This window comes from Paralichthys olivaceus, chromosome 18 (genome assembly GCF_024713975.1).
Source record: "Paralichthys olivaceus isolate ysfri-2021 chromosome 18, ASM2471397v2, whole genome shotgun sequence".
Lineage (NCBI taxonomy): Eukaryota > Metazoa > Chordata > Actinopteri > Pleuronectiformes > Paralichthyidae > Paralichthys > Paralichthys olivaceus.
The window spans coordinates 3,108,340-3,134,730 of record NC_091110.1 but is presented as its reverse complement, the minus strand read 5'-3'; the positions used below and the strand labels follow the sequence as shown (position 1 = coordinate 3,134,730).

Here is a 26,391-nt window from a genome sequence, read left to right as displayed (position 1 = left end):
TTGACTGTCTTTGCTCTCGCTGACTTTCTTTTCCTTCCTTTCAATGTCTCAGTCTGGTGTTATTGACTATTGACTATATATTGACAACTATTGACTATATTATAGACAGTAATGTGTGAAGGACCACAGACACATATTGTGTGTATGTGCAGGACCACAGACACATGCTGTGTGTATGTGCAGGACCACAGACACATACTGTTTGTGTATTTGCAGGACCACAGACACGCAGGACCACAGACGCATACTGAGTGTGTATGTGCAGGACCACGGGCGCATACTGTGTGTGTATGTGCAGGACCACGGGCGCATACTGTGTGTGTATGTGCAGGACCATGGACACATACTGTGTGTGTATGTGCAGGATCACAGACACATACTGTTTGTGTATGTGCAGGACCACGGACACATACTGTGTGTGTATGTGCAGGACAACCAAAGCCACATCAGAACCTGAGGTGTCCTCTGAGATGATCAGCTGAAATAGTCAATGATTGAATGACTCTAAACTGCTGCAAAAGCAATGATAATAACAGTTTTTTACACAGGCCATATTACTGTTGGTTTGTCAAGTTCAGGGAAGGTTTTTTAAAGTTAGTTAACTGTAAAGTTAACTGCAGCGGCTGCTGAATTGTTTCTCTCCAACAGGAAACAATGTGTAACTCGACCTGTTGAGCAGAAAAACATCTGGAGCGTAAACGTCGTGTCTCACTATGCGATCGCACCGTTTCACAGGAAAGCTAAGCGCTGTGCATCATGTAAGAGTGAACCCATCATAACCCCGACGACCTGGACGTTCTGTGTGCGGTGACACTTCCATGGCAGGCGGTGTGAGCTCAGGGCTCAGCCGATGACCTCCCCCCCAACAGCAGCCTGCTCAAGATGGCCGCCTGAGTGGAGGAATTACCCGTCTCCAACACAACTATCACAACAGTGCTTGCTCCACCGGCGACTCCAGCTGTCCGCTCCGAGGATGAGACGTCGACACCGGCCACGTTTGTTCCCATTTTGAAAAAGGAAGACGAGCTTTGCAGACGCCATGGAGTAAGAAGCCGCTGGGTAAGGAATGCAGACACAACCCCGGGTTAACCCACTGCGGGCTAGCCTCCGTTAGCCAGCGTCCACTAGCAGCTAGCAGGCTAACCTTAGCTCCACCTGCGGCAGGTAAACCACGGTGGTTTATCGATAGCTGCTCAAATCAAACTCGTGCTCGGCGTGTCTGCTGTGGCGAAGCGATGGTTGCTAACTGTGCCTGCTGTCAGCAGCGTTAGCCAGCGTCCATTAGCTCCCTGCTCGGCTACCCAGGTTAGTTAGCTTGTTTGCTACATTTGTAAAGAAAAACAACAGTGGACGCGTTCATGGTGAAAATATCGACCTGGCTGCCCTTTTTTTTGCTGTAGTGTGGTGCTTGGTGTTCCGTGTGAACGCTGTTTAAACGACAGCAGAGTCTGTTGGATGACATGATATTGTATTATTAAGTTTGTATCTCTGCCACAGTGTCATCAATGACCCGTCACGTTATCCTGCTTATGGTTACCAATAGTATTTAGACCTGATCACATGTTTAGATCACACCCTAGAAGAACAATGTTGAGTCCTACCTGTCACCAAACACAGGGGATAGTAGTGCAGCAGTTGTATTTACGTTGGAGAAATACTTCTACCTATCTATCTATCTATCTATCTATCTATCTATCTATCTATCTATCTATCTATCTATCCAAAATCATAATTATAATAACAATCTGTATCTAGCACCCTTTTAAACACAGGCTCACATTCACCTTATTATCACAAAAGGAATACACGTTTTTTCTAACTAGTGTAACAGCGAACAGTTGTTCATGGTGTGTGGATTGTTATGAGGTATGATGGATTTGAAGTTAACAGTAAGCAGGAGTAAAAAATCCTCTTATTAATATCCAGCTCTGCATTGGTATTGTGTGACACTGATCCCTGTGACACATCAGGTTCTGCCAGTCACAAGATTTGCAGGAAAACAAAAAGCCATATCAAAAAGCCATGATTAAAACAATGGACACTTGTTCCTCAGTCATTCTACTTCATGCCAGTTTTGGTTCCTAATGGCAGGATCATCTAGAACTTAATTCAACCTCTAAAAACTTTTTGGGCTACACTCAAATGATGTAGAATACGGATCTAACCTGAAGCAACGTTGGTGTTTTCGTGTTAGCACTGCATGTTGTTTTAGGAGATTAGCTGCCACTGCCACACAGTCATAACACATTTCTCTCTTACTCTGAGGTTCTTGAGCAGATCTTGCAAACTTGCTCTGCTGAAGAGCTGCAGGCCATCTGAAATAACACAGTGTGACTTCTGTGCAACATGGTAAAGGAAAGTCATGAGTCATTCCCTCAGGTGGTTGTTTTCAACCCTCAGCAGATAAAAAAAAACCCCCAAAAATATATATAATCAATAAATTGTGTTCTAGATGATTAAAAAATTAACAAGTTTGTCATTAACAGTCAAACAAAGTCAAACTATTTTTCCGAGATGATATTCATGTGTTGACTGTTGATGGGGGGAATCACATGATGCAGGATGACGTGTTTGCTGTGAAACTCTGCTGAAGACAACTGTGACAATCCCTTCTCAATCAAGGTTATACCCTTTATTTGAAATGTATTTGGCAGATTTTAGAATTCAGAATACACAGCTAATTTCTACAAATTATACTAGTATAACATATATTTATATTTACAGTATAAAGATTAAAAACTACATTATTTTCCTGATAAGCTATATTAGTCTAGTCATTATTATGACACTAGATATTAGTATACATATAGCAGCAATGAGCATTATGCGATATGATGAATTTGAAGGTTACAGTACAGTCTAGGCCTATAGCAGTGTAACTTAGGGTTGGTTCAGGGCTCTCTTCAGCTAGAACTATAAAATCTTTATAATCTTTTATCTTTAGTTGTCTGCCTCTTGAACCAGGGAGAAAATTAGAGAAAGTAGAAAATTCTCAATTCTGAAGGATGTGGACGACTCTGCATCGCTGCAGAGACAGAACATAATTGATTTATGTTTTCTGCTGCGTTCATTGTTATATAAAAGCAATTCATTCATAAATTTGAATTCAGCAGGAATCGTTGACTGCTGAATCGTAATCTAATCATGAGGCTAATGAAGGTGCACACCTAGGCTCTACCTTCCATTCTACTCTTACAGACTCTAGGAGCCACAAGTAAGACAACATTTAGAGACAGATGTGGTGTGTTGGGAAAATAAAATATGTGCTCTTTAAGATAAAATGCAGGTTGAACATTGAGAACTTTTTACACAAGGAGAATGATTTTTAATCTGGATTTTCCAGGGAGCCAATGCAGAGAAGTGAACACAGGATATTGGTAATGTTTCTCAGATGATTATAATTTTATTTTTGAAAAAGCTCAAGGAATTGTTCCTGCTGAGACAGTTCAGCAGATCTGTGACTCTCTGACCGCATGCTTTCAGACATGCGCTGAACTCCGAACATCTTCCTGAAATTCTCCTGCCAGTAAAATGTGTAGAAAATTCAAGTGGGCGTGTTGATGACATTTCTAACATGAAAGATGCAAGACTGATAAAAAGGCAACAAATATGTCAGGATGAAAAAGAGAGAAAAAGAAGAGAATAACAGTGTTGAGTTGTGTATGCAATGAGGCTGCAGCACTAACAACAAGATTATGAACTTGTCTGGGAATAAAGATGATGGCTACCCTCCACTGTATTGACATACTCCATTGTATTGGAAGTGAAGATAGAATTATTTCCTTAGATCTGGTCACAGCATTATCAGATAGACACCGACAGTGATGGAATAAAGTGTTGTTCTTTTTGTGTGATTTCAGTGTGATTAAAAATGGTCTGACAGAAGAGGGCTTAGGGGAAATATGATTAGATTTTCATTTAGCCATATGTCAGAAAGAGCTGGAGGGTGTCATTAAAGCATGTTCATTTTTTATTTAGTCAAGGAAATGTCAAAAATCATTTAGAAATATGCTAATCATAGCTTTGCAGAGCCAAAGATGACATTCAGAAACATCTTATCATTTTTTTCTTTTAACCATTGGTTGACACAATAAATCAGTTTTCTTGAGTGTCATTGTTTTCAAAATCCATTGATTTTAGATTTTAAGGTCACACTAAGGCAGTCCCATTTAAAACAATAACTTGGTTCACAGTCCCCTGGGCGTGTAAACACAGAAACACAAACAAGTTACAGAGGGCACCTTCTTAACATCTAATGAGTTTTCTTTTAACTGCAGTGTGCACTTCCCATCAGACAGCAACATTGTCATTTAATTTGTTGATGTCATTGACACAACTCACAGAGAATGGAAAATATGTCCACACCAGTGTCTTATATTTGACAGTTGATTAAGAAATCATTTCATTTCCAGCATGAATATCCTCTGAACATTCTCCTAACATTCCCTTAAACATGAAAACACTTCTGTCATTGTTATTTACCTGAGAAGGAGAAAACATTTGTTAGGGCAGTGTTGCATAACAAATATTTAGACAGTTTGATGGTGTGGTTGGGACCTTGTAGTTTCTAAATATGAATTCTGCATATAATGGCATAAATCCTGAAAAATCGAATTAATCAGACTTATAAAATCATATCTTTCTTGTTTTGTGATCACTGTTACTTGTCATGTGTTGCTTGATTGTTATGGTTTGCATTAACTTGTTAGGCTTTTCTGCTTTGTTACAAAAGACTTAACACAAAAGTCACGGTGGTTTAATGTGTCAAGCAGTGGCCTGATTCCTGCTTGAGGAAATGTTTGCAGTTACTGCCTAAAGAACAAAGACAGCACATGGTGTTTGAAATTCTTTTTTTGGATATGACAATTACTCTTTTTCCTTTCCAGGAGTTGAAGGGGAGTAAGGGCCCTTTGTTTTAGCGCAGCATGGACAGCTTCTTCAAGGCAGCCGTATGCGATCTAGACAAGCTGCTCGATGACTTTGAGCTCAATACTGGTAAGCTATAGGCCTGCTGTGAATGATTTGATTTATTAATAACTTATCTGAATATTGTTTTTTCAATGTAACAGTTAGTTTGGTTGATTTAATATCAAAGACACAATGTCATCACAATTTACTAGAACACAAGTAGATTTTTCTAAATCTTTGTTTTTTCCTTATCAGTCCAGAGACCAGTGTTAATCCTCTTAAGGAGGTTAACAGGGTAATAGGCTGTTTACTGATAGTCATCAAAATAGTCTGTGCCTAATTTCCTGTTAGATGACTGAATAATAAACTTGTTTCTACACAATTTTTAAGCTTAAAAGAGTCTTGCTAAGCCAGTTAAAACATTGTGCAACTTTTGAATGACTTCTTCTTCTTTTTAAGTGTGAGTCTGACCTTTTTTTGTTCTTTTTTTTTTTAAACAGAGGAACTTGATTGCAAATCCGTTTTCCTGAAGCCTTCTGCATACCCCTTCTCCTCATTGGGCTCTCAGTGTTTATCCTTAGAGGCATCCACTGTGTCACCAAGCCTCCCTGACCTTAATTCTCTTCATTATGGTTCTGCCACCAGCTGTCCTGACCGCCCCAGCAGTCACAACTGCAGCACAGATGACAGAGAGGTCAAAGGTCAGCCGCTCACTGGAGTGGACCTTCTCTCCTCTGTGGATCGTAGGCCAGCTATAAGCTCTGCCCCTCCCTGCCCTGATCGAGCTCTGAAGCCAGTGTGTGACCTTGTGAATGACACAAGCTCGGCCATCCTGGTCAGGGCGAGCAGTCATGATGCTTTCAGTGAGCTGGACTTGGTGGAGAAGCAAATGGAAGAGGAGGAAACCCTGCTTGTTGACTTTGACAGTCCAGTGGTCCTGGAGCAGCAGGGGGGGCTATGCCAAAGTGTTGGCTGTGGAGTAACCATGGAAGAGCGAGCCTCTGCAGGGAAAGATGAAGTGCTCAGTCTTGATTTCCATGAGCAGAGTGGTGCATGCTCTGCCTCACTCAGTCTGCTGGACGTCATTCTTCCTGCAGCAGTGGAGAGGTGCTCTGAGTCTACAGATGATTCACCATCATCAAGGACCTCAGCTGACAGAGAGGGTAGAGACTGTGAGGAGGTGGCTTCTATAAACCAAGTGGTGGATAACTCTTCCGAACACTGTGAACCAGAGGACTCCCTGCCTGCTGTGAGCATGAAAGAAACATCAGCAGCAACCTTGGTGACTAAAGAGGATGATTCACAAGAAGCCTCAGATAGAGGTGAGGCAGAGTCTCCTGCAAGTCTAAAGTCTGGGTCATCAGACAGTGAACAGGTGGGCTTATCGTGCCTGCCTTTAGCTGTGTCCATATGTGGAGCTCTGGTGCGACCGAAGACCACAGAAGAGTCAGGACAAGCGACAGAGCAGTGTGACAAGGCAGATGTGTGTGAAAGCCCAGAGACAGACTCCCTGTCAGCACTGGAGACCAAGGAAGATAGGTCCTTTTCAAACAAATCTGTTTATGGGTCCCAGCAGATCACAGAGGGCAGGCTGTCACCAGAGGGGCACCATGTCTCCCTTGAACCTGTTGTTGTTCCCCTTCCTGCAGACCATACTTGCTCTGATCGTTCAGAACCCAGTCCAGTGGATCCTGCTGAGTTTGGCTTCGAGTATTTGCCTGAGAGTGACCAGGCTGAGATGTTGGTTACTGACGAAGAGTTGGATGCATTCCTTCAGGCACACACGGAAGCAGAGCAGGCCAGAAGTGTCTCTTGTTGCAGCAGCTCTGGAGATTGTCCGCAACCTGAAAGTCTGTCGGAACCAAATGGGGATCTAGAGGGCAGGCTTCTGGAAGAGGAACTGAGAAGCTGTGGTCGAGCTCGACAGGAGGAGCTAGAGGTTCTGGCTTCCCCAGAAAGTGACAGAATAATGTGTGTGTCTGTGGAGGGAAGTTTTAACCCTGGTGCTCCATCACAATCACTGGACTCTTGCAGACCTTGTCAAGAAGAGCCAGAACTTTCCTCTGGTACAAGAAATTCTTTGACCAGCAACACTTTCCAGTCACAGCACAGTAGTAGCCCTGATCAGCATCCCTCCTATGGAGGTGCAAGACCTAAACAGCTACACTGCCAAACTGTTAGACCTCCACCAGCAGGGGAAGAAGAAGAAGATGAAGAAGGGAAGCAACCTTTGACTTTTTCAAAATGGACAAATGCAGTTGAGGATGAAGAGAGTTCACCCATAAACCCTAGTCTTACAGAAGAGCATTCCAACATAAGTGCTACGAGTCCTATATATGCCACCCAGCAGCATCAGGATTACAGTGTGGGGTATGATGAACTGTCAGAGCCTCCACCTTACCCAGGGGAGCCACCCACAGATGGTGCCAGGGCAGTGAATTGGAAGAGAGAGGGAGAGGATGAGCTGGGGAGCAGGCAGCCTGCTTGGGTGCCAGACTCCGAAGCCCCAAACTGTATGAACTGCTACCAGAGATTCACGTTTACCAAGAGGAGACATCACTGTCGAGCATGTGGGAAGGTATGTTCATCAGCCTTTACCTTTGAATTGAATCCATTATGTTTTGGAGCCAGTTTCATTGTAGTGTGAAAACAGGTAAACATCTCTACTCCGCTGGGAACAGGGCTGCAAGTTTTTACTCAAAAAGCTGTTGCTTGTTTTCTCTTACCAATAATAACAAAACCTCATAGAAGACAAACTTGACCATCAAGCATTCACATTTGAGAAGTTGCAAGTCATGTGTTTTTTTGCATTTTGACTCGATAATAAGAATTGTTGTAAATTTTATATGGATCACTTAACTGATTAACTTACCAGGGCTCCAGACTAACCTTTTTACATAGGTCTCACTGGTGCGCCTAACTTTTTCATTTAGCTGCACCAGCTTAGATTTAAGTGCACCCAAAATAGTTCACTGGGCCTTTTGGCACCTATTATACATTTTCTTGACAGTTCCCATATACTTCAGTCATTTCGTAAGGGCAGGGTATTGTCTCTGATTTCCCACTTCGATTCTGATTCACAATGATTCAATTTTTGATTCATACATATAATGATAATATTGTAGCACAATCATGCAAGTTCACCCTTTCAAAGAGCAATGAACTTAATTCTAAAGAATATTTGTCAGACATTTGAATTAGAAATATTGAAATATCCTAAATAATTGAAAAATAAACCAAACAAAACCCAAAACAATAAATATAATGGACTCTCTGGCTCTGTTACTAAAAATGAATCTTGAATAAACATTCAACATTTCACACAGGATACACCAGCTCAGTATTCAGGATTGTTATGACTTAGATGAGCTTTTAAGTTTTGATTGTATTAGGTTAGGATTTCAACATCTACTCTAGGATTTCGTGTGTGTCTTGTGAACTTTTGAGCGACTCAAACAAACACAAATTAAACTTGAGTACTGTTCAGGTCTTTGGTGCTTGTGTTTATTTTTAAAGTGTAAAGTGAGCGCAGGTCAGCAGGAGTATGGAGGGAGCACACCCAGACAGGAGACTCTGACATGGTACAATCCAAGTGGTGCTACTGCTCTGATCCTGAAACAGCAGTGCTAATAACTTTACAGCATTGGTCCGTAGTGGAAACCCTGTATTCACACTTTTTGTTACCACTGTTTGACATTTACCAGCCTGGGGACTGTTAGTGTGAGTGTAAACTCCGCAGAGGAGATGAGGAGGTGACATGACACGCTAAAATACACAGAGACAAACCAGCCAACTGTTTGGCACACTGGCGCTACAAAAGAAAACTGCACTTCACAGATTATTGGACCAAAAATGCACTTTAGAGCCCTGCTTGCTAATCTTTGCTCTGAAATAGTATAAATAATAATACCTTTATTTTCTTTTCTCAACTTGCTATGGACCTTTATTTTTGCTATGTATCTTTGCATCTTAACCTGCTACTGCTTCACTGTATTCTTTCCAGATTATCTGGACTGTATAACCGTAAAACAGCAGAAATGCCCATTATGATGACATCACTTGTCTATGCACCAAGTGTGAGATTGCAAACAATGGAGTCAGAGTGCTCTCTGCTGGACAAACTCAGTGATGACTCCATTTCAAAATGACTCCAAGCATCTTTTTCTGCATTATGTTCAAATCAGCCATAGATCTGTGATGGACCAAGATCGGCAGCTGAAATTATCAAATTATCAGTCAGGCCCTAAATTTCTTGTGTCTTTAATGCATCATTTTATTCTCAATGCATCGCTCAGATGATAAAATAAACAAGGAAACCAGAAGAGAATTGTAAACTTTATATTTCTTTGCAGTCCTGCATGACAGGCCTGCAGACAGGACAATGAAAAAGTATTATCCAGTAACTGACAGCCAGTCATTACACCAAATAGATTTCAAAGTTGTGATCTTCAGTGCGCTTGTATTACTGACACATTGTTGTGTTTACAGGGAACACAATGAATGTTTCATATAGGACCACAGCTAATGGATCTTTTCGTTACTGACTACCAATTATCTTCTTGATAAGATTATGTCATCCATAAAAATCAAAAAATGGCCTTGGTGATGTCTTTTAATCGTGTTACCAACAGATTCATTTACTATCTCAAATGACAAAGGAGCACTAACTTTTATTTCGGCAGCTGTAAATAGAGATTATTTAGTCTTTTTGCTTGAAGAATGATTGATATGAATAAAATCAAAATAGTTGCTGATTAATCTTTATTAAGTATTTGATTAATCTACTATATCTTCAGCTCTAGTTCCAAATGTGTTTGAAATGATCTGGGTTAAGCATCTGCAGTTGTTTTTATGTTGTTCATGTTTTTTGTATTTACAATTTGACTACCTTTACCAAATGTTCATAACAGATAATCCCAACAAATTAATTTGTAATTTTTGTCCTGCCCTTTGTGAAATTGTAGCATCGAATGAGGATTTTCACACAGTTTCTTTTCAAGCACTGGTATGTGATGTGAAAAGAAGGTGAAAGTTCTGATGCAGCCTCCGTGTTTCAGAGATGTCTAAATAAAACAGATTAAATCTCCAGGACCAAATATAGCATAGTGAATTCATGGAAACAAAGAGCGTGAGTCAGCACTTCTTTTTCCAGCTCCTCTATAGATCGCCACTGAGCCATGTGTCCTAATGCCTGAGCTAAGTCCTTTAAAGGCCTGCGATTAAAACGGTATTAGACTGTTTCAGGATGCCTTATTGTTCACAGCATGATTACTGCTACTTAAACATCTAGGTAGTTAAACATGCTTTGAGCTCCTGTGCATTGCTGTACCTTTTCTTTCTTATTTCTGAAGACTTGCTATCCATGCTTGGTGCGTTTTAGCACGACTCCTTCATTATTCTCTTCCTCTTTCCATTGTGACAGGTTTACTGTGCTGTGTGCTGCAACAGGAAGTGTAAGCTGAAGTACCTGGAGAAAGAGGCTCGTGTGTGCGTCATCTGCTTTGATAACATACACAGAGGTAAGACCCTAGTTTGGTCTGATTGGAAATTGGGTTCAGCCACTGTGGTTTCACAGCATATTGGTTTCAATGTTCTTTTGTATTTGTATCATGACACACAGGTGTGGTCATTCAGGAGTTATTTGAATAATGATAATCGTATGGTGAAGCTTTATTCTTTTTTAGATTGAGTTCTTTTACTGCAGCTTCTTTCAGTTCTTGTTTGTGTCTGTTGGTGAAATGCTGCTCTGTTGGGTTAAAGTGCAGCCTTTGACTGGGCCAGTATAAAACTGACCTCTTTCACCCCCTGATGAAGTCACTTGTTGTGTTAGCGCTGTCCTTACGGCCAGAGTCTTGACACTTACTGAAGTTAGGTTGCATTGGTGTGTAATCTGGTTCATTTTGCTGCTACCATCATGAGTTACATCATCCATAAAGATAAGTAAGCCTGTTTCAGAGGCAGCCATGACACCACCTCCAACATACATCAGGTTTGGATGGAATTGTTCATCAGTTAAAACAAGCTTTTGTTGCTGCCCGACTGGTTCACCAACATTTTTCCATGAACAGTGGATGAGACGGCACTGTTTGTGACAAGGAAGTTGTCAGTTCAGCTCACCACAGCCGCAAGGTATTTTTGCTTCTTCCAACTCAACTTTCATTTTACATCCAGTAGGTTTTGTGGTTAGTCTCTTGGCTCTCTGTAAAGCTGTTCCAGCAGAAGCTGTTTTCCTGCAGAAGCTGTTTTCCTGCAGAAGCATCTTGGTTAAAACCATTGTACCCTTACTGTCCTGCATCAAACAATAGTTTGCTGAGACAAGAGCAGAAAGGTGGGCATGAAAAGACTTACATTGACTTAAACAAATGCTAATTAATGAATACTGTCACAACTTTAGAAGATGTGAATGTTGTGATGTTAAAGTTCAAATCCAGTGCTACCAAAAATAATTATTGCAGGTTTATTATTTCATATTTTCCCCCAAAAGATCCTTTGATTCATAAGACTGCTGTGCTTTGTGTTTGAATATAACTCAATCTAGTTTACCAATAGTAGTATTAGTTACATCAGTGGTATAAGTTCTGAGCTTTTCATTGCCTCTTAGAAACAGACAAAACCCTAAAATTTGTCTCTCAAAATGACTGAATTCATGAGTTGTCAAAACCTAAATTCTCCACAGTAACATTTACTTTATGCATCTAATGAATATTTAAGGCATGAAACACAAAAATATGTTTTGTAAAAATGGCTGAGGGGCTTTTTTTCTCTTCTCCTGCTGAAGCTCTATTAAAAATTAAAAATACCTTTTCACTATTATAAACAGCATGTTAGTGTCTCCCACTTTAGGCAGTTTAAAAATTCAGTTCCGTAAAATCATGTCTGTTTTTGCCATGTCTGTAGTTTGTGTCTGCCTCGATGATAAAAGACACAAGAGGCACCTTTTCATAGTTAAAGACTGCAGCACAGATATGGTGGGGGAGAGGGAGAGGGGAGGAGAGTTATTGCAGGACGCTGGTATTTGTCCTTGATTGTGTGTATGTGTGTTTGTGTGTGTGAGACTGTGTGTGTGAGATACAGGAACCGCCTAACGCAGTAGACATGTGACGCTCACACTCTGTCTAAATTAAGAAGGAAAGAGGTGATCCACTTTTAGTGCCAGGCGGATGCTCGAGCGTGTGATGCGATCCCTCTCCCCTCCGTCACCTCTTTCTCTCCTCGCCTCCCTCTCTCCTCTTCCCTCTCCATCTCTCATCAGTTTGGCGAGCTGCATGTAAGGCTCTCCACATGCACCCAGCCTAAAGCTAACAGGCTATCACGACTAACAACAGACGTAGACTCATGGAAATAAGCGGGGAGCGGCTTGAGTAGGCGCTGTGAGCGAGTTTAAAGTCAGACAAGGGAATAGACATGTGATGATTTGGTCCGGTTAAGTTTTAGTCGAGTGGACGATGAGGTAAGGGGCCGTTGACTTCTTAATACGTAGACTTTTGTTTTGTCTTGCTACTACGTGGTGCTACTGTGTTTTCCTGGTCTGTTAACGTGTTTGACCATTGCAAAACATGCAAATGGACATTTGGACTTGACTTGACTTTCTATTTGTGCTCCATGTAAAATAATGTCACTAATGTATTTTTACTTGTACTTGAAGCAGTTTGCCTCCAGCTCTTTTTGTGCCTTGTCATCCTTTCCATGTAGGAACAAGGTGAAACAGCTATTCTCAATGATGCTGTGTGACTGAACTGGACTTTTTTCCCCCCATAAACAAGGGAGGAATAGTTGTAATGTCTTGGAGCATGGTTCCTTCTTCTTATGTTCTTCTCATGCTGTACTCACTGTCAGTACACGCCTGATCGGTAAAGATCTATGATGCTTAATCAATATAATGTAGACGAGTGCCACATCAGCATTTTCAGAGAGTGCAACCGGAAGGCATTGAGAAAGCTTTTCAGTCGTAACCAGCTGTCCTGTTTGTGTATGCTCTACCTTTCATTTATCAGCACACTTCATCATATGATGAATGAATCATCCAGTTTTCAACAAGCTTCACGGATTTTGATTCAATTCAAACGTTAAAATGTCTTATTTTGCACAAAACAAGCCTTTTTTAATTCCTTTTATTGAAAACAGCAAAATGCAGCTCTACATATTTACAAATATAATGTACTTTGTCAGACATACGCTGTCTGTGAGACCTGATCACAAAAATCTATTCCCCACCAGCAGTGGGAAAGGAAAAAATAAACAAACTCCTTGTGTTAATTTATGGTATCAGTGCTGTAAAAGGAGGACAAACTGGATTACATACATACTGTGAAAAACACTCATATCTGCTGTTAAAAGAACAATTCAGGTCTTTGTGAAAGCCATTAATAGATCAGATTGTCAATCAGTTTGATACTTTGATACCAGATACCCAGAGAATTATGAAAAATAAATACATTTAAGGCGCTTTCAGGGTTAGCTGAATAAAATGAAAGAATTTGATAACATAACATAGTGCTGTGTTTCTAAAGAACTAACTTGGTGGGTGAATGCTAGGTCTGTAGCCTAAGTAAAAACATTACTATAATACTACTATGCTGGATTAAGCTTTTTTACCACGAGAGAGAGAGAGAATATATTTTTAAGCAACAAGCCCTGATATCAGCTGCTATATTTTCATTATACATCCAGCAGAAGCAGCAGTTTCACTTCAATATTAGCAAACAGTTGCTCTCCCCACAGTGTACAACTGGTCTGTTGAGAATGAGAGCAACTTCACGTAAACAGTTTCTTTTATTTTTGAGTTTCCTTTTACCCTTGAGGTAAATTCTACATAAAAGTGAGTCATGCAAGCAGCTCTGTGAAACTGTAATTTTAAGCATTGATGTTTTGAGCAAAATACTTTTATCAGTATTAACATACTGATAATAGTATTTCTTTAGTTGCGTCACAATTCCAGGGGCTGCCTCCTTCAGAGGACGCAGTCTACAGGGCCCACGAAGGAGGCACCCTGAACAGGGCCTTGGTCGGAATTTCAGAGTATGCACAAGATACCGCTAAGGATGACAGATGGACAGACATTATTGACCCTAAGCTGGGAAGTTCCTGTGTAGGGTGATGGGAGATGAACACTGAAGTGATCACTAAAGTGTTTCAGTGAACTAAATGTTGTCACGGTCGATCCCATGGTTCAGAGAAGTCAAAGTCACTGAGGTCAATCTGCTACTTCATCTGAAGATCATGATCGCCTGCACAAGTTATGTCCCGATACATTCAGATATGTTACAAGATGAATGAAAACAATGAGCAGTGAAATGGCAGTGTCGTGCTGAAACTGAAGTAAGTACGTCAGAGGTTTAGCAAAGACATCAGACTTCATCTGGGGACCTTGAATGTCTTCTAAATGAACAGCTGAGTTCCCCTCCCTGTTTTTGTGTCATTAGCATGGCAACTAAAACTCCAGTGAAGAGGACAAGCTTTGAGACTGGTATCTGAGTGAAGTGTTATCACATCTATCTCTTTGCAGCCCAGGCCCTGGAGCGGATGATGAGTCCTACAGGTCCCAGTCCAAACCCCAACGTCCCATCTGAGTACTGCAGCACCATACCTCCTTTGCAGCAGGCTCGTGCCGCCGGCACTCTAAACTCACCTCCCCCCACCGTCATGGTGCCTGTGTCCGTTCTCAAACACCCTAACAACGACAGTATGTATACTCTTATACACAGTCTGCACTTTGCTGTTGGTTGGATTTCCCTCCTGAACGGTACCCTTGGAAAGACCTCTGTGTTCTGTTATTTTTCAGGTTGTCCTCGTGAGCAGAAACGTGTGTGGTTTGCTGATGGTATCTTACCCAACGGAGAGGTGGCAGACACAACCAAGTTGTCGGTGACGAGCCGCAGGAGCTCCCAGGAGTTTGCTGGTGTCACCCCAGACCAAACAGCAGTAAGTCATGGAGATGTCATCCACGGAGCCAAGCTACAGGGAAACACTAGGTTGTCACTTGTCATGACTTGAACATGAAACGATTACCAGTTTCATGGTGTACTGTGTTAAAATTCCCAACAGTTACTTGTACCATTTAATCTTTAATTACCATGATTACCGCAGGGTCTTTGCTCCGTTCATTTTGCAGCTGCGGCCCGCTGCTGCTGGATAAGGGCAGACACACATTACACGTGCGGTGTCCTCTTTCGTGCTGTATTACCCTTCCACATGTCCTCACTCCCTTGCTGACCTGCGCTCACTTTACACGTTAACAAGAAACACCAACACTAATCATAAGTAATTAGGACCCGTACAGTACAATTACAATTTGATCGATTTTGTGCACACGCAGTTCACCTGCCACACACAAAACAAGACGTGACGCACACAGCCAGGACATTAGGGTTAAAGTGACTGGAACGATCTGGATTTATGATACGACATCATTGATTAATAACTAAATAAATGCGATCGACAGTTTGTGTGAAGAGCGACACAGTTGAGCAAACACACACACACAGTGTTCTTCCTGCAGATTGTGACGCAATGAATTTTTGAACTACATTGTTGCAGAAGAAGTGATGCCCTGTTTTTCCATGAAAACAAAATTATGACTTAAGCAGGTTATTACAAAGATCAGTTCTATGTGTGAATGATTAGAAAAGAGATGAACAGAATGTTGACCAGTACGACCAGATGGAGGCTGTAACTTTACTGGTACTTTCATTATTGTAAGCAGTAAAAATGACTCAATCCATTGACATTTGATGGGAATGATACCACAGTGACTGACCCTCTCATTTCAGCCTGGGCCAGCCGGCTCAGAGGTTGGAGTCAGTGGCTCCTCCTCCCCGGAAACCTCTGGAGCTGTAGAGGTGGTTAGACCTCCGGTGTCAGGACCCTGGGATTATGCCCTGCTTTCTGCAATCAGTTCTTCAGTTCAGAGAGTCCCCAGTTTGCTGCCAGACAATGAAGACGAGCTCCCTCCTCTGCTCTTCACCACTGGCGAGGATAACGGAGGAGGTGTGTATTTATTTGAGTTGGTATGGTTTCAGTAGTTTTAAAACTCAGCAGTTTCTCGTGTTGTTCCCATGTCTGAATTATCATCCAAGACTATTTTTGGTAAAAGTCAAAAGACTGTAAACTTCTAAGGTCAGACACGTAACAACTACAATGCTGCACATCAAAACTGCGGCTTAGAGCAATGCGAGTAGAAAGAAAACTAGAGCCTCTGATGTTTTTTATTAGAAAAATGATCCACACATTTCTCATGATTATAAATGAACATTTCAGCCTGACTGAGCTCATCTCACATCAATTGTCTCTCTGCTTTGGTTGCAGAAACAGTCCGACAATACTTTATCCGAGATGGCCCAATGATCTGTGAAGTCAGAAAATGAAAAAATATTCTATGTCAAACTTCCCTCAGAGTACAGGCCTTGTTATTAATATGAGTATCAGGCGATTCAATCACAAGCTCTTAGTATAGGTGTGAAAGACACATTTGAGATGTGATCACTTAGACCATATTCAGAATATGGGCAAACGTAAAATACGTAACTCTGGAGGCACATTTTTATTCTTCTCAGTGTTTAATGTATAATTCCTTATTTTTGGACACTGCCGAGGGAAGTGAGATCTAATCACAAGTGATCACTGAAGACACATGGAGATACATTCTTATACCAGGGTTGAACTCAGAACTGTCCATACACTATTGCTTTTGATCGTATATGTATTTAGCCTATTCTGACATATTCCCGGTCTGATTTATTCCTTTTAAGATGTTTTGGTTGAGGAAAGTCCCGCCCCATGCCAGATTCTGCACTTATTGGAGGAAGGAGGACCCAGACCTCTGACATTTGTCCTGAACGCCAACCTGCTTGTCAATGTGAAACTGGTTACATGTGAGTATGGTATATCTCTATCCCTCAAACCTGGGTTTTCTTTGGAGGCGTTGCACATACAGTTGTCAAGAATTACGGATGTCCTCAGAGGCCACAACCTCAAATCCTAGTCACTATTAACTCATCTTTTTGTTTCCCCTTTCAGATTCCAGTCATCAGTGCTGGTGTTTTGGTTCTAATGGTCTGCAGTCTCTGGGACAGAAAGAGTTGGTGTTTTTGCTGGAGTGTTTGCCCGAGGAAAAAACTCTTCCAAAGGACCTCTTCACACTTTATCTCACCATTTACCAAGACGCCCAAAAAGGTAGAGGGTGAGCTCTGTACGGGCCATTTATTTACCTTTTAGTAACAGAAATTTTAACTCATGAAAATCAAAGACTAGAGTCTACATTTTCTGTTACAGGGAAGTTTGTGGAGGAGCTGGATAATGTGACGTTCACAAGCAGTTTCCTGGGCAGTAAAGATCACGCTGGGATGCTCTTCTTCTCTCCCTCGTGTCAGCCTCTAGATGGCCTCACTCTCCCCTCTCAGCCATTCCTGTTTGGCCTGCTTATCCAGAAATTGGAGGTGCCCTGGGCCAAAGTCTTTCCACTCAGGCTTCTCCTGCGGCTTGGATCTAAATACAGCGGTTTGTTTACTGTTGTTGCTGTCTTTGCCTTAAAACATAAGACTGGTAAAGTTTTATATTGCCTTAAGTTCACACACCAGACAGTTACATAAAAACTCATCTACTTGTCATATTCGACCCAAACTGCCATGTTTCCGCTTTGTAGTTTTTCTGTGTTTGTGATCTTATTTGGACAAAAGATGCAATATGAAGTCTTGTCGGACATATTATTATTGTCTTGGTAATTGGACTTTTAAGTATTTGATGACATTTCATAGAACAAATTATAGTTTGTGCAAGAAAAAATAGTAACAGGCCTAAAACTTGTATTAAGAAAAAAATCACCTCATAGCAATAATTTAATGTTTTTATCATATTTCTGTTTTATGGATTGTGCCTTTGAAGCAGGCTTCGTAAAGGATTATATTTAAATTAGTTAATGAGGATTCATTACAATGCTCCCCACCCTTAATTTTATACTTTTATGTTGTGATAACTAACCAAAGTTTTCTGATTTCAGTGTATCCCACGACATTGACTAGTGTTCGTTTTCGGGACTCTGTGTATCGAGAGACAGGACACACCATTATGAATTTACTGGCTGTAAGTACTGTAACACAACCAGATGTAGTAGATACCCTTTTTGTAACCTCAGAGTCATTTCCTTCCACCTGTTCTATGCACATTTTCAATTTGTAGACTCAAAAATGCTGAGATGGAAGGATTACGTGCAACAGAAACTGTCTCATCTTAGTACCTCAGATTAATACATGAATCAAAGAGAACTGACATTTCCATCATCTCACTGTCCTCTTCTTCTGCAGTGATTGAATGGCACCTGACTGGAGAATCATTTCCAGAACTCTTATATTAACAAATATAAAAAAATGAAATGTGCATCTTCATTTTGAGGTTTTTATTGAAATTCTGGTCAAATTTGCAGTAGATTTGTAAGGACAGCAGAGTGAGAATAATCCCAGTGGCACCACATTCTTTTAGACTGTTTTAATTAAGTTGCTGAGGAGATCCTTGTTGCTGTTAATAATGCCCTGAAGTCTGGTTACTTCCCCAATGACACAAGAGACTGCTGCAGTTAAGTGAAATCAAAATAACCATCACAAAGATATGAAATATTTTAGTTCATGAAAGTTGTATGAGGATTCTCACAATAAACTTAAGTATCAGTTTTGAGTTCCAGTAAATACAACAGCAGATGGAGCTTGGCCTTTTTTGCACCTGTCACAGTCAAACAGGAAAACCGTTTTTACTTGTCGCACATGAATAATTTTCTCTAAACTGTGTTCCCGCAGGACCTGAGAAACTACCAGTACAGTCTATCAGTGGTGGATGGCCTGAGGATCCACATGGAGATGGGCCACAGTTACATCAACATTCCCAAAAGTAGCTTCAATGAGGTATGAGGCCGAAAGGAATAATTCAAATTTCTGCAGAAAAGACTTGCACTTTCTTGCCAAGAGCTAGAAGAGAAGATCAATACGCCTCTCCTGTCTTCATATGTAACAGACCCTTTATCTTTTCTTCTGACATCAGCAAGAAAGCAACAGCAGTAATAAATGAAGTAGAGCATAAGATCTGCAAGAAAATGTGCTCAGTATTCAGGCCTATTCTGATCAGATCATGTGAAGGGTTTTTTTGAAAGTTAAAAAAGGCTAAAAGTTTGTTTTAAGTAACTTAGTATTTGAAAAATCATGTCACACTTCCAGTAGTGAGCATGAGCAACATTGCAGCGAGGCAACACAATCCAACGCTGCAGCTCTATCTTCCCTTATAGAAAATCTGAATCAGAATCGTTATCTGACTTGAAGAATTAAAGCAAGGACACTGGCAAACACAGTGTAGAACAGAGTTTCACTATGAAAACTATGTTTTCTCTGTTTACAGGTGCAGAAGGTGATAAATGCATCTAATGAGCACGTCATCAGCATTGGAGCATGTTTCAGCTCAGAGGCCGACTCTCACCTGGTGTGTATTCAGAACGAGGAGGGGAACTATCAGACCCAGGCTAACAGCATGCCGGGGAAGACCCGCACAGGTCAGTGCTGTTTACTCCAAAGGACGAGTAAGCACATCAATAGTCTCCTAATTCTGTTGATGTAACGTCAATGTTTAACTGTGCAGAGGTCTATGTTGTGTTTCAGTGACTGGCGCCAGCTTTGTGGTTTTCAATGGAGCGCTGAAAGCCTCATCAGGCTTCATCGCAAAGTCCAGCATTGTTGAAGGTAACATTCGTTGAGTCTTACTGTATCACAATCAAAGCATTGAATCAAGCAAGAACATAGTAACTTGACAGTTGCTGGACCAGAATAAGTGGAGTTTCTCTTTGCGTTTCAGATGGGTTGATGGTTCAAATCCCTCCAGAGACAATGGAGTCTCTGCGCTCTGCCCTGAGGGAGCAGACAGACTTTCACATACCCTGTGGCAGGAATGATGGAGGGGAAGTCCGAGAGAACGTCACTGTCCGCTGGGTTGACTGGAGTTCACCTGTCAACACAGGGTAACAGCAGTACACCGTGCACACTCACAACAATCTGTCCAACCACTGCACTACAAGCATACCACACATCTCTATACCTATGTGTGCTGCATACAAGAAAGAAAATTCTGTTATGAAATCATTACTATTATTTAAGTACTGCACATAAGACGCTTTTTGGTGTCAGAATTTTATTTTTGAAACATTTGCAGGAAGCACACTCTTTAATTTATGTAATCTAACATTACTTGTAGAAGAAAGTGAAGATAATGAATGAATGAAAATGGTATTTGAGATGAAAAGAAAAACTGAGTGGTGCGTGTGACATGATCGTGTTGATGATATTAGGACATGATACCGGCTTTACTTTGTGACCTGTCACAGGGCAGGTAATCCCAATCCTGTATTTAGTAGAGCAGACCTGACTTTATTATTATTATTTGATTTTCCAGCTTTTATGTGAATATCTGTAAATGTGATCTTTTGACAATTCTATTCCTCTGCAGTAAAACTAGTGGTGTTGATGAGAGACCTCTGGATGGAGTCCGCAGTGTGAGGATGCAGCAGGACACAGAGTTCGAGTCAGATGGTCGCACCCTCAAATGCACTGAGGTGAACTTGTCTTTTCAATAACACCCCCATCTCACACCCTGTGCACTCTGGCCATTGGTCTCATTTCCAGACTGAGATTGAGGTTTATTGGACAGTCAATGACACCGTTCTTTAAATGGGGCACAACTAATTCAGGCTAACACACAAATGTCAGGTGAAAAAAAATTCTTGTTCATTCCCATTTAGGCTTGACAGCCCTACTTGGTTGAATTAAGTATTTTTTGCTCTCAGTATCTCAAACAACATTTGGTTCGATTTTGGAGAGACTTATATTATAAATGATTTCTCTATAACCTGCATACTATAATCTCAAATCATAATTATTTGAACAGTACATTATAAATCTACTTTTGTATCTGTCAATGACTTCATTTTAGGGGGCCATCTGAAAACACCTTAGTCATGATCCAGCTAATTGAACTTGAACTTTTTGCTCTGACAGCAGTTAAATCAGCTTGGAAGAACCAAAACAAGTCACATAATAATCTGGATGACTCTGTTATCCTTGAGCATGATGAAGAACGAGGCCCAGAGCTGTGGACTTACCTTAATGTGTCCCCCAGGTGTTCTACCAGCTGAAGAGTCCTGACTGCAGCCTTTCGTCAGTGCTGGCGTCCTGCAGCGTGTTTCAGAAGGAGATGGCTTTAGCCGCCTGCAGCGCTCTGACTCCTCACCTTGCTGTTCTCACCTCCAGTGGCATCAACTCCATCTCTCTCCGCATCTCCACGCAGGCTGATATGGTAGGAAACATTGTTTGCATCACAGTACAGCTTTAAGAATGTCTTCTGTTCAGATGAATTCAGGCATGGTGAGTAGCTGTGTGTTTGCTCTCAGGTGGAGTACCAGGCTGGCTCTGGAGGCAGGCTCCTCCCTCAGCGCTACATGAACGAGCTGGACAGCGCTCTGATCCCTGTCATCCACGGAGGTAGCGCTAGTGTACCACAGACTGCCATGGACATGGAGTTCATCTTCTTCATCACACACACAATCTAAGGCACACGCAGACAGTGTCCCACACTAAGTATCAAATAAATCCACCGAACAGAAGATGGTTGAGTAAAGAAAGAGAAGCTGTTGACTGCAACACAACGTGCTAATGCAACAGCTAACTGCGACTTGCAGCCAATCACAGAGGACATGAAGCCGCTGGCACAACATTCCCGCTCTGAGGTTGGGAATGTGTTTTGGAGGGATGTAAACTGTATATTTGTGAATTTCGTGCTCACCGAAGCTGCTTTAATTCAAGAAGCCAAACACTAAACAAGAGATGCGACAACACGACCAAATACAACCAAACAATTCCAACTGCTTTCCTCGGATCTGCCTTTCAGGCTCCCCGCTGGCCTCCGTCAGCTCGGAGCACCTCAGTGAATGTTTCCCACAGACACTCTATCGAAATGTCTCATTTATTATTTTTTAATATGGGCATATTGAATGAAATGGTGATATTAAAGTGAGGGATGTTACTGACTGCAGTATTCACTACTCCATGTGATCAGGTGCTACTCTATAGCCACTTCACATTTGTAGCTGTAGCCGTTCTAAAATAAGAAAGTGCTGCACAGGGATGAAAAGAAATGCAACCTCATGTCCTCTGAAACTACTGTCATTTCATATGCTGGTTTATAATGATATTGCACAGAGCTTTTTATGTTCTTTTCCAAACTTCTGACTTTTTACCTTGAGGTGTCTCACGTGCCAGCTCAACATGAAATTCGACCCACAAAGTCCAGATTAAGTAGGAAATCAATCAGTTTGAAGGGTTATTAGATACCAAATCTCCAAATTGAACTTTCTTGTGGAACGACCCTGTTTGTTTGTTTGATTGTTTGTTTGTTTGTTTGTTTTTGCCGTAGCCTTCCTTTTTGGGTAGTGCTGTGGGCAAGTTTCTTTAACAAACATGTCACCCAAAAATCAAAATAGAAATATTTCATACTTTTAAGTTGTGTTGTCAGAAATGAGCATAACAAACACAGCAGCATCAGCAGCCATATTTACAGGGGAACGAGAACAATAAGAAAATATATCGATACAGGCATGAAGTTTATTTTGGTGGATATCAGTAACTTACTCCAAATTATATATAAAGGTGTCTTAATTTTTAAGACAAACTGTATTTCAATTGTATTTGTATAGCGCCAAATCATAATATACATTATCTCAAGGCACTTTACAAAGTATGGTCGAAGACCTTTGAAAATTACCCAACAGTTCCCTCAATGAGCAAGCACTTTGGAGACTGTGGAGAGAAAAACTCTTCATTAACTGGAAGAAACCTCCAGACACTATCTGGGCAGCCATCTGCCTCCACCAGTAAGGGTGAGCAGAAATATGGGCAAGAGAGGAGAGATAGACCAGGAACAGTTGTGTAACCATCATGTCATCAGCTCTGACAGACTAGTTGTTATGAAAACAATAAGTGATAGTTATAGATGTAAAGATGTTATTAATGATAGCAGCAATAAAGTTAGTGACGTATTAAAATCGAATGGTGGGGGTAGCGAGACAGAGAGAGGGAGAGAGAGAAGTACTCAGTGCATGATGGGAGTTCCCCCAGAAGTCTAGATCTATAGCAGCATAACTAAGGGATGGTTCAGGACTCACCTGATCCAGAACTAACTATAGGCTTTATCAGAAAGGAACGTTTTTAGTTTAACCTTCAATGTAGAGATGGTGTCTGCCTCCTGAAGCCAGAGTGGGAGCTGGTTCCTCAGGAGAGGAGCCTGGTAGCTGAAGGCTCTACCTCCTGTTCTAATCTTGCAGACTCTAGAAGGCACAAGTCAGCCTGTGTTTTGGGAGCAAAGTACATGTAACTAAGATAATTTCACACATTTAATGCCGTTCATTCTGTCAAATCACCAGTTTATGACATGAGGGCCCTGCTGGAGTCTACCACCACCCACTCACCACAAGAGGGTGAATGTGTCCAGGCCACCTGCAGGGGAACTCGGCCGTTAAGAGCTTCCACAGCATCCACAAATGACTTTGCTTAAAACTTGAATGTGACTGGTTTATGCTGGAGTTTCGGCCATTAAGAGAATTGAATGAGACAAGTCTCCATCCTGTCCTGGATGAAACCAGCCTACATTTTTATCGTTATTTAGGAGGCTGCTGTTTTACTTTGACTGTCTTAACATTTGAACTTAAGCTGATGGTTTATGAGCAGCAGCGTCGCCTTTCATCACTCACCACTATTTAGCAGTTCAAGGTCAAATTCCAATGATTTTCTTTACTTCAGGAGATCTCCTCTTCCTCTGTGATCTTAACTTCACGTTTTATGGCTCTTATTTTGCAAGTCATCTCAAACCTTCTCATCTCAAACCTTCAAATCTAGAGTTTAGAAATAGCTTCGGTAAATATTGCTTTATCCCTTTCAGTAGCTAAATGTAAAGACAGAGGCTGCTGCTATGGCCAAGAGGCAGGTTTGGTCAAGCTCAAGACAATGACTGGAAAGGCACTGGAGACTGGAAACAAGCCTGGTTCTGTCTAAAGGCAAAACAAATCAAATCAAATCAAATCAAATCAAAAACAATCTATCTATGTCAATTTGTTCACATCATCAGATGGTTGTGGTTTTAACATCTTGGTTTTATAGTAACTAAACTAAACCATGTTTAGTAACTAAACTAAACCATGTTATTAATTATTGCATTACCTTTGGAGCCAGGCTAGCAGTTTCCCTTATGATCCAATCTTCCAATCTGCAGAGCTGAGCTAACCATCACAGCTTCATATTTATGTCACAAAAGTGAGAGTGTTGTTGACTCGTCATAGGTGCTCTGAACTCAGCAGTGGTCTTCTCAGGTGCTGATTGGAGCAGGAACTTTCTATTCACAAAGTATTTCACCGAGCAGTGAAAAGCGTTGCATTGGTTTTGTATTTTAGATGAATTCAGTGCATCTCCAGAGCAGCTTCGAGCCACTTTAGATCCATTAGAACAGGAGATGGCGCTGAGGTTTGTCAGTGACTGGGTGTCGCAGTATTGGTTGTGAGCAGGTTTTGAAGCGGGTACTCCTTTCTTCACCAGCTTCTCATCTCTCCCTCATTATGTAAAGCTTGCTCAGAACTGCCAATGTCCTCAAACAAGTGCTGTGGTTACAGGAAGGTAGAGTGGTTAATGAATACCCTTAAAAACGTCAGAAAATAAGAGGGCAGAGAACGTAACATCTCTGTTAAAACAAACACAACCCGATTAGTTTGAAGAAGCTTTGTCCACATTACCCCAAGTGAGGCTCTCCAGTTTCATACGTCGTCTTACTTTTCAGTCAGGAACTTCACAGTCAGCTTTGTCCCAACACATACATATGTATAACATATACTGTATGCATAAAGATTGTATCGTTTTGTTTTGTTTTTTAATATTGAAGAGTTATTTTTGGAATCATTGGTATAAAAGTTTTAAAAAAGACTAGAAGAATATTTTTGATAGGATGTAGGCCAAATTAATTTTGCAGTTTGTGTAGCAATGAGAGAAAAAAAAGACACCCTGGAATATTAAACAAATAAAATATATTGTTTTGGCTTAAGGTGGAAAATATAAATTCCCAAAATGCAATGCAGAAAGCTTGAGTTTGAGACGAATGTGGAGGTAAAGATGTCTGCCAAACAAAGGTGGCTTTGATCTGTTCTACAAGTCTTTTATTTTTTACATAAGGTAGCCAACACATACATGCTCATTAACGCATTATTCAGTATGTTCCTTACGTGACACAGGTGAATGTGACATGTATCCCAGGAGGAGTCGTCTTTCTGATTCGTAAACTTCCACGTTAACTTGTTAATAGGCTTATTTAATTACTTGAGTTGACAGGCAGTTGAGTCCCTCTGGTCAGCAGGGACGTCTGTCGTTATCAGTATGTTTGGACAGAGCAGGTAAAAGTTCAACGCAGATATTCTTTTAATCCTCACAGGAAGACTCTTGTTTGATTTTGCCCGGTTTGTGACTGACTTTTAATTGAATCTGGGTAAACATGTTGAGCTGAATGAGTTAAATGCCAACTCAATCACCCGCAACCACACAAGATATCAACATACTAAAAGGCCAAAACGTCATCACCATTATTGTTGGTTGAAGTTTGTTGGTTGTTTTACCTCTTGTCCAGACGGAAACATCTGACTGAGTATTGGATAGACTGAAAGTGGATCACATCACAGTTTTAACTAATATTTGAACACGTTAGAATTTCTCCATGTGGCAAGGGTGGGTTAATGCTTAATAAAAAGTTTAATTTGGGGAAACTTAACATGTTTCACTTTCTGTGCAAATGAGCTGAAGACTGAGAGGACAGTTTGTGGACAGCTGATTTATCTCGACAAACCACTTTGTATTCATCAGTTGAACTTTGGAGCATTGGAAACAGGATGATTCATTTTAGAAAATCCTTCTCGAGGTTTGATTATTTTTTTTTTCTCCTTTATTATTCTAAGGTTTGATTTTCTTTTTTTCTCTCCTTTCATATTCTAAGGTTTGATTTTCTTTTTTCTCTCCTTTCATATTCACGATCAGGTCACTTATATTTTGGAAGGTATATTAATATTATTTCTTACTTAATAAGAAGTACTTTTATGCTTTATGATTATTTCTAAAGTGTTGTAATGTGTAAATCATCTATTTATTCATAAGCACCAGCTTTATTTTTGGTGAACCTGGTATCTGGGTCCTAATCAGTTTCTGAAGAGCTTGTGTATTTAAAGAATAAAATAAGTTTTATGAAAAATGTTGTTGTAATCTTTCCTTTATTGAAATACTGTAATTCAACGTAACCTAAAGGTTGAACTGTACAGTAACTGTACTAAAGGTACTCTATTCCATTTCACAGGGACAGGTTGCATTTTATAAATAACTTGAATGAATAAGTTGACTTGATGCAAAACAATCTATAAATAAAGCATTTGTTACAGAT

At 40.8% G+C, this 26,391-nt stretch overlaps 1 protein-coding gene across 1 annotated transcript; it reads left to right on the top strand.

The window, feature by feature from the left end:
• Positions 1-819: 819 nt before the first annotated feature.
• Positions 820-26,205, top strand: zfyve16 (zinc finger, FYVE domain containing 16). Its single transcript, XM_020082153.2, has 18 exons — positions 820-1,059; positions 4,887-4,995; positions 5,409-7,486; positions 10,331-10,427; positions 14,414-14,590; positions 14,690-14,829; positions 15,678-15,894; positions 16,656-16,778; positions 16,924-17,079; positions 17,179-17,403; positions 17,903-17,985; positions 18,693-18,797; positions 19,285-19,435; positions 19,542-19,622; positions 19,735-19,897; positions 20,383-20,488; positions 21,052-21,228; positions 21,323-26,205. The coding sequence occupies exons 2-18, from the start codon at positions 4,926-4,928 to the stop codon at positions 21,479-21,481; spliced, it is 4,308 nt and encodes a 1,435-aa protein (XP_019937712.2). The 5' UTR covers positions 820-1,059; positions 4,887-4,925; the 3' UTR covers positions 21,482-26,205.
• Positions 26,206-26,391: the final 186 nt, after the last annotated feature.

Bases quoted from the DNA above. Each gene is read 5' to 3' on its own strand.
- zfyve16 (XM_020082153.2), top strand. From the start codon at position 4,926: ATGGACAGCTTCTTCAAGGCAGCCGTATGCGATCTAGACAAGCTGCTC. The intron at 15,895-16,655 runs GTGTGTATTTAT...ATTCCTTTTAAG, and splicing joins TGGCGAGGATAACGGAGGAG to ATGTTTTGGTTGAGGAAAGT. The intron at 21,229-21,322 runs GTAGGAAACATT...GTTTGCTCTCAG, and splicing joins TCTCCACGCAGGCTGATATG to GTGGAGTACCAGGCTGGCTC.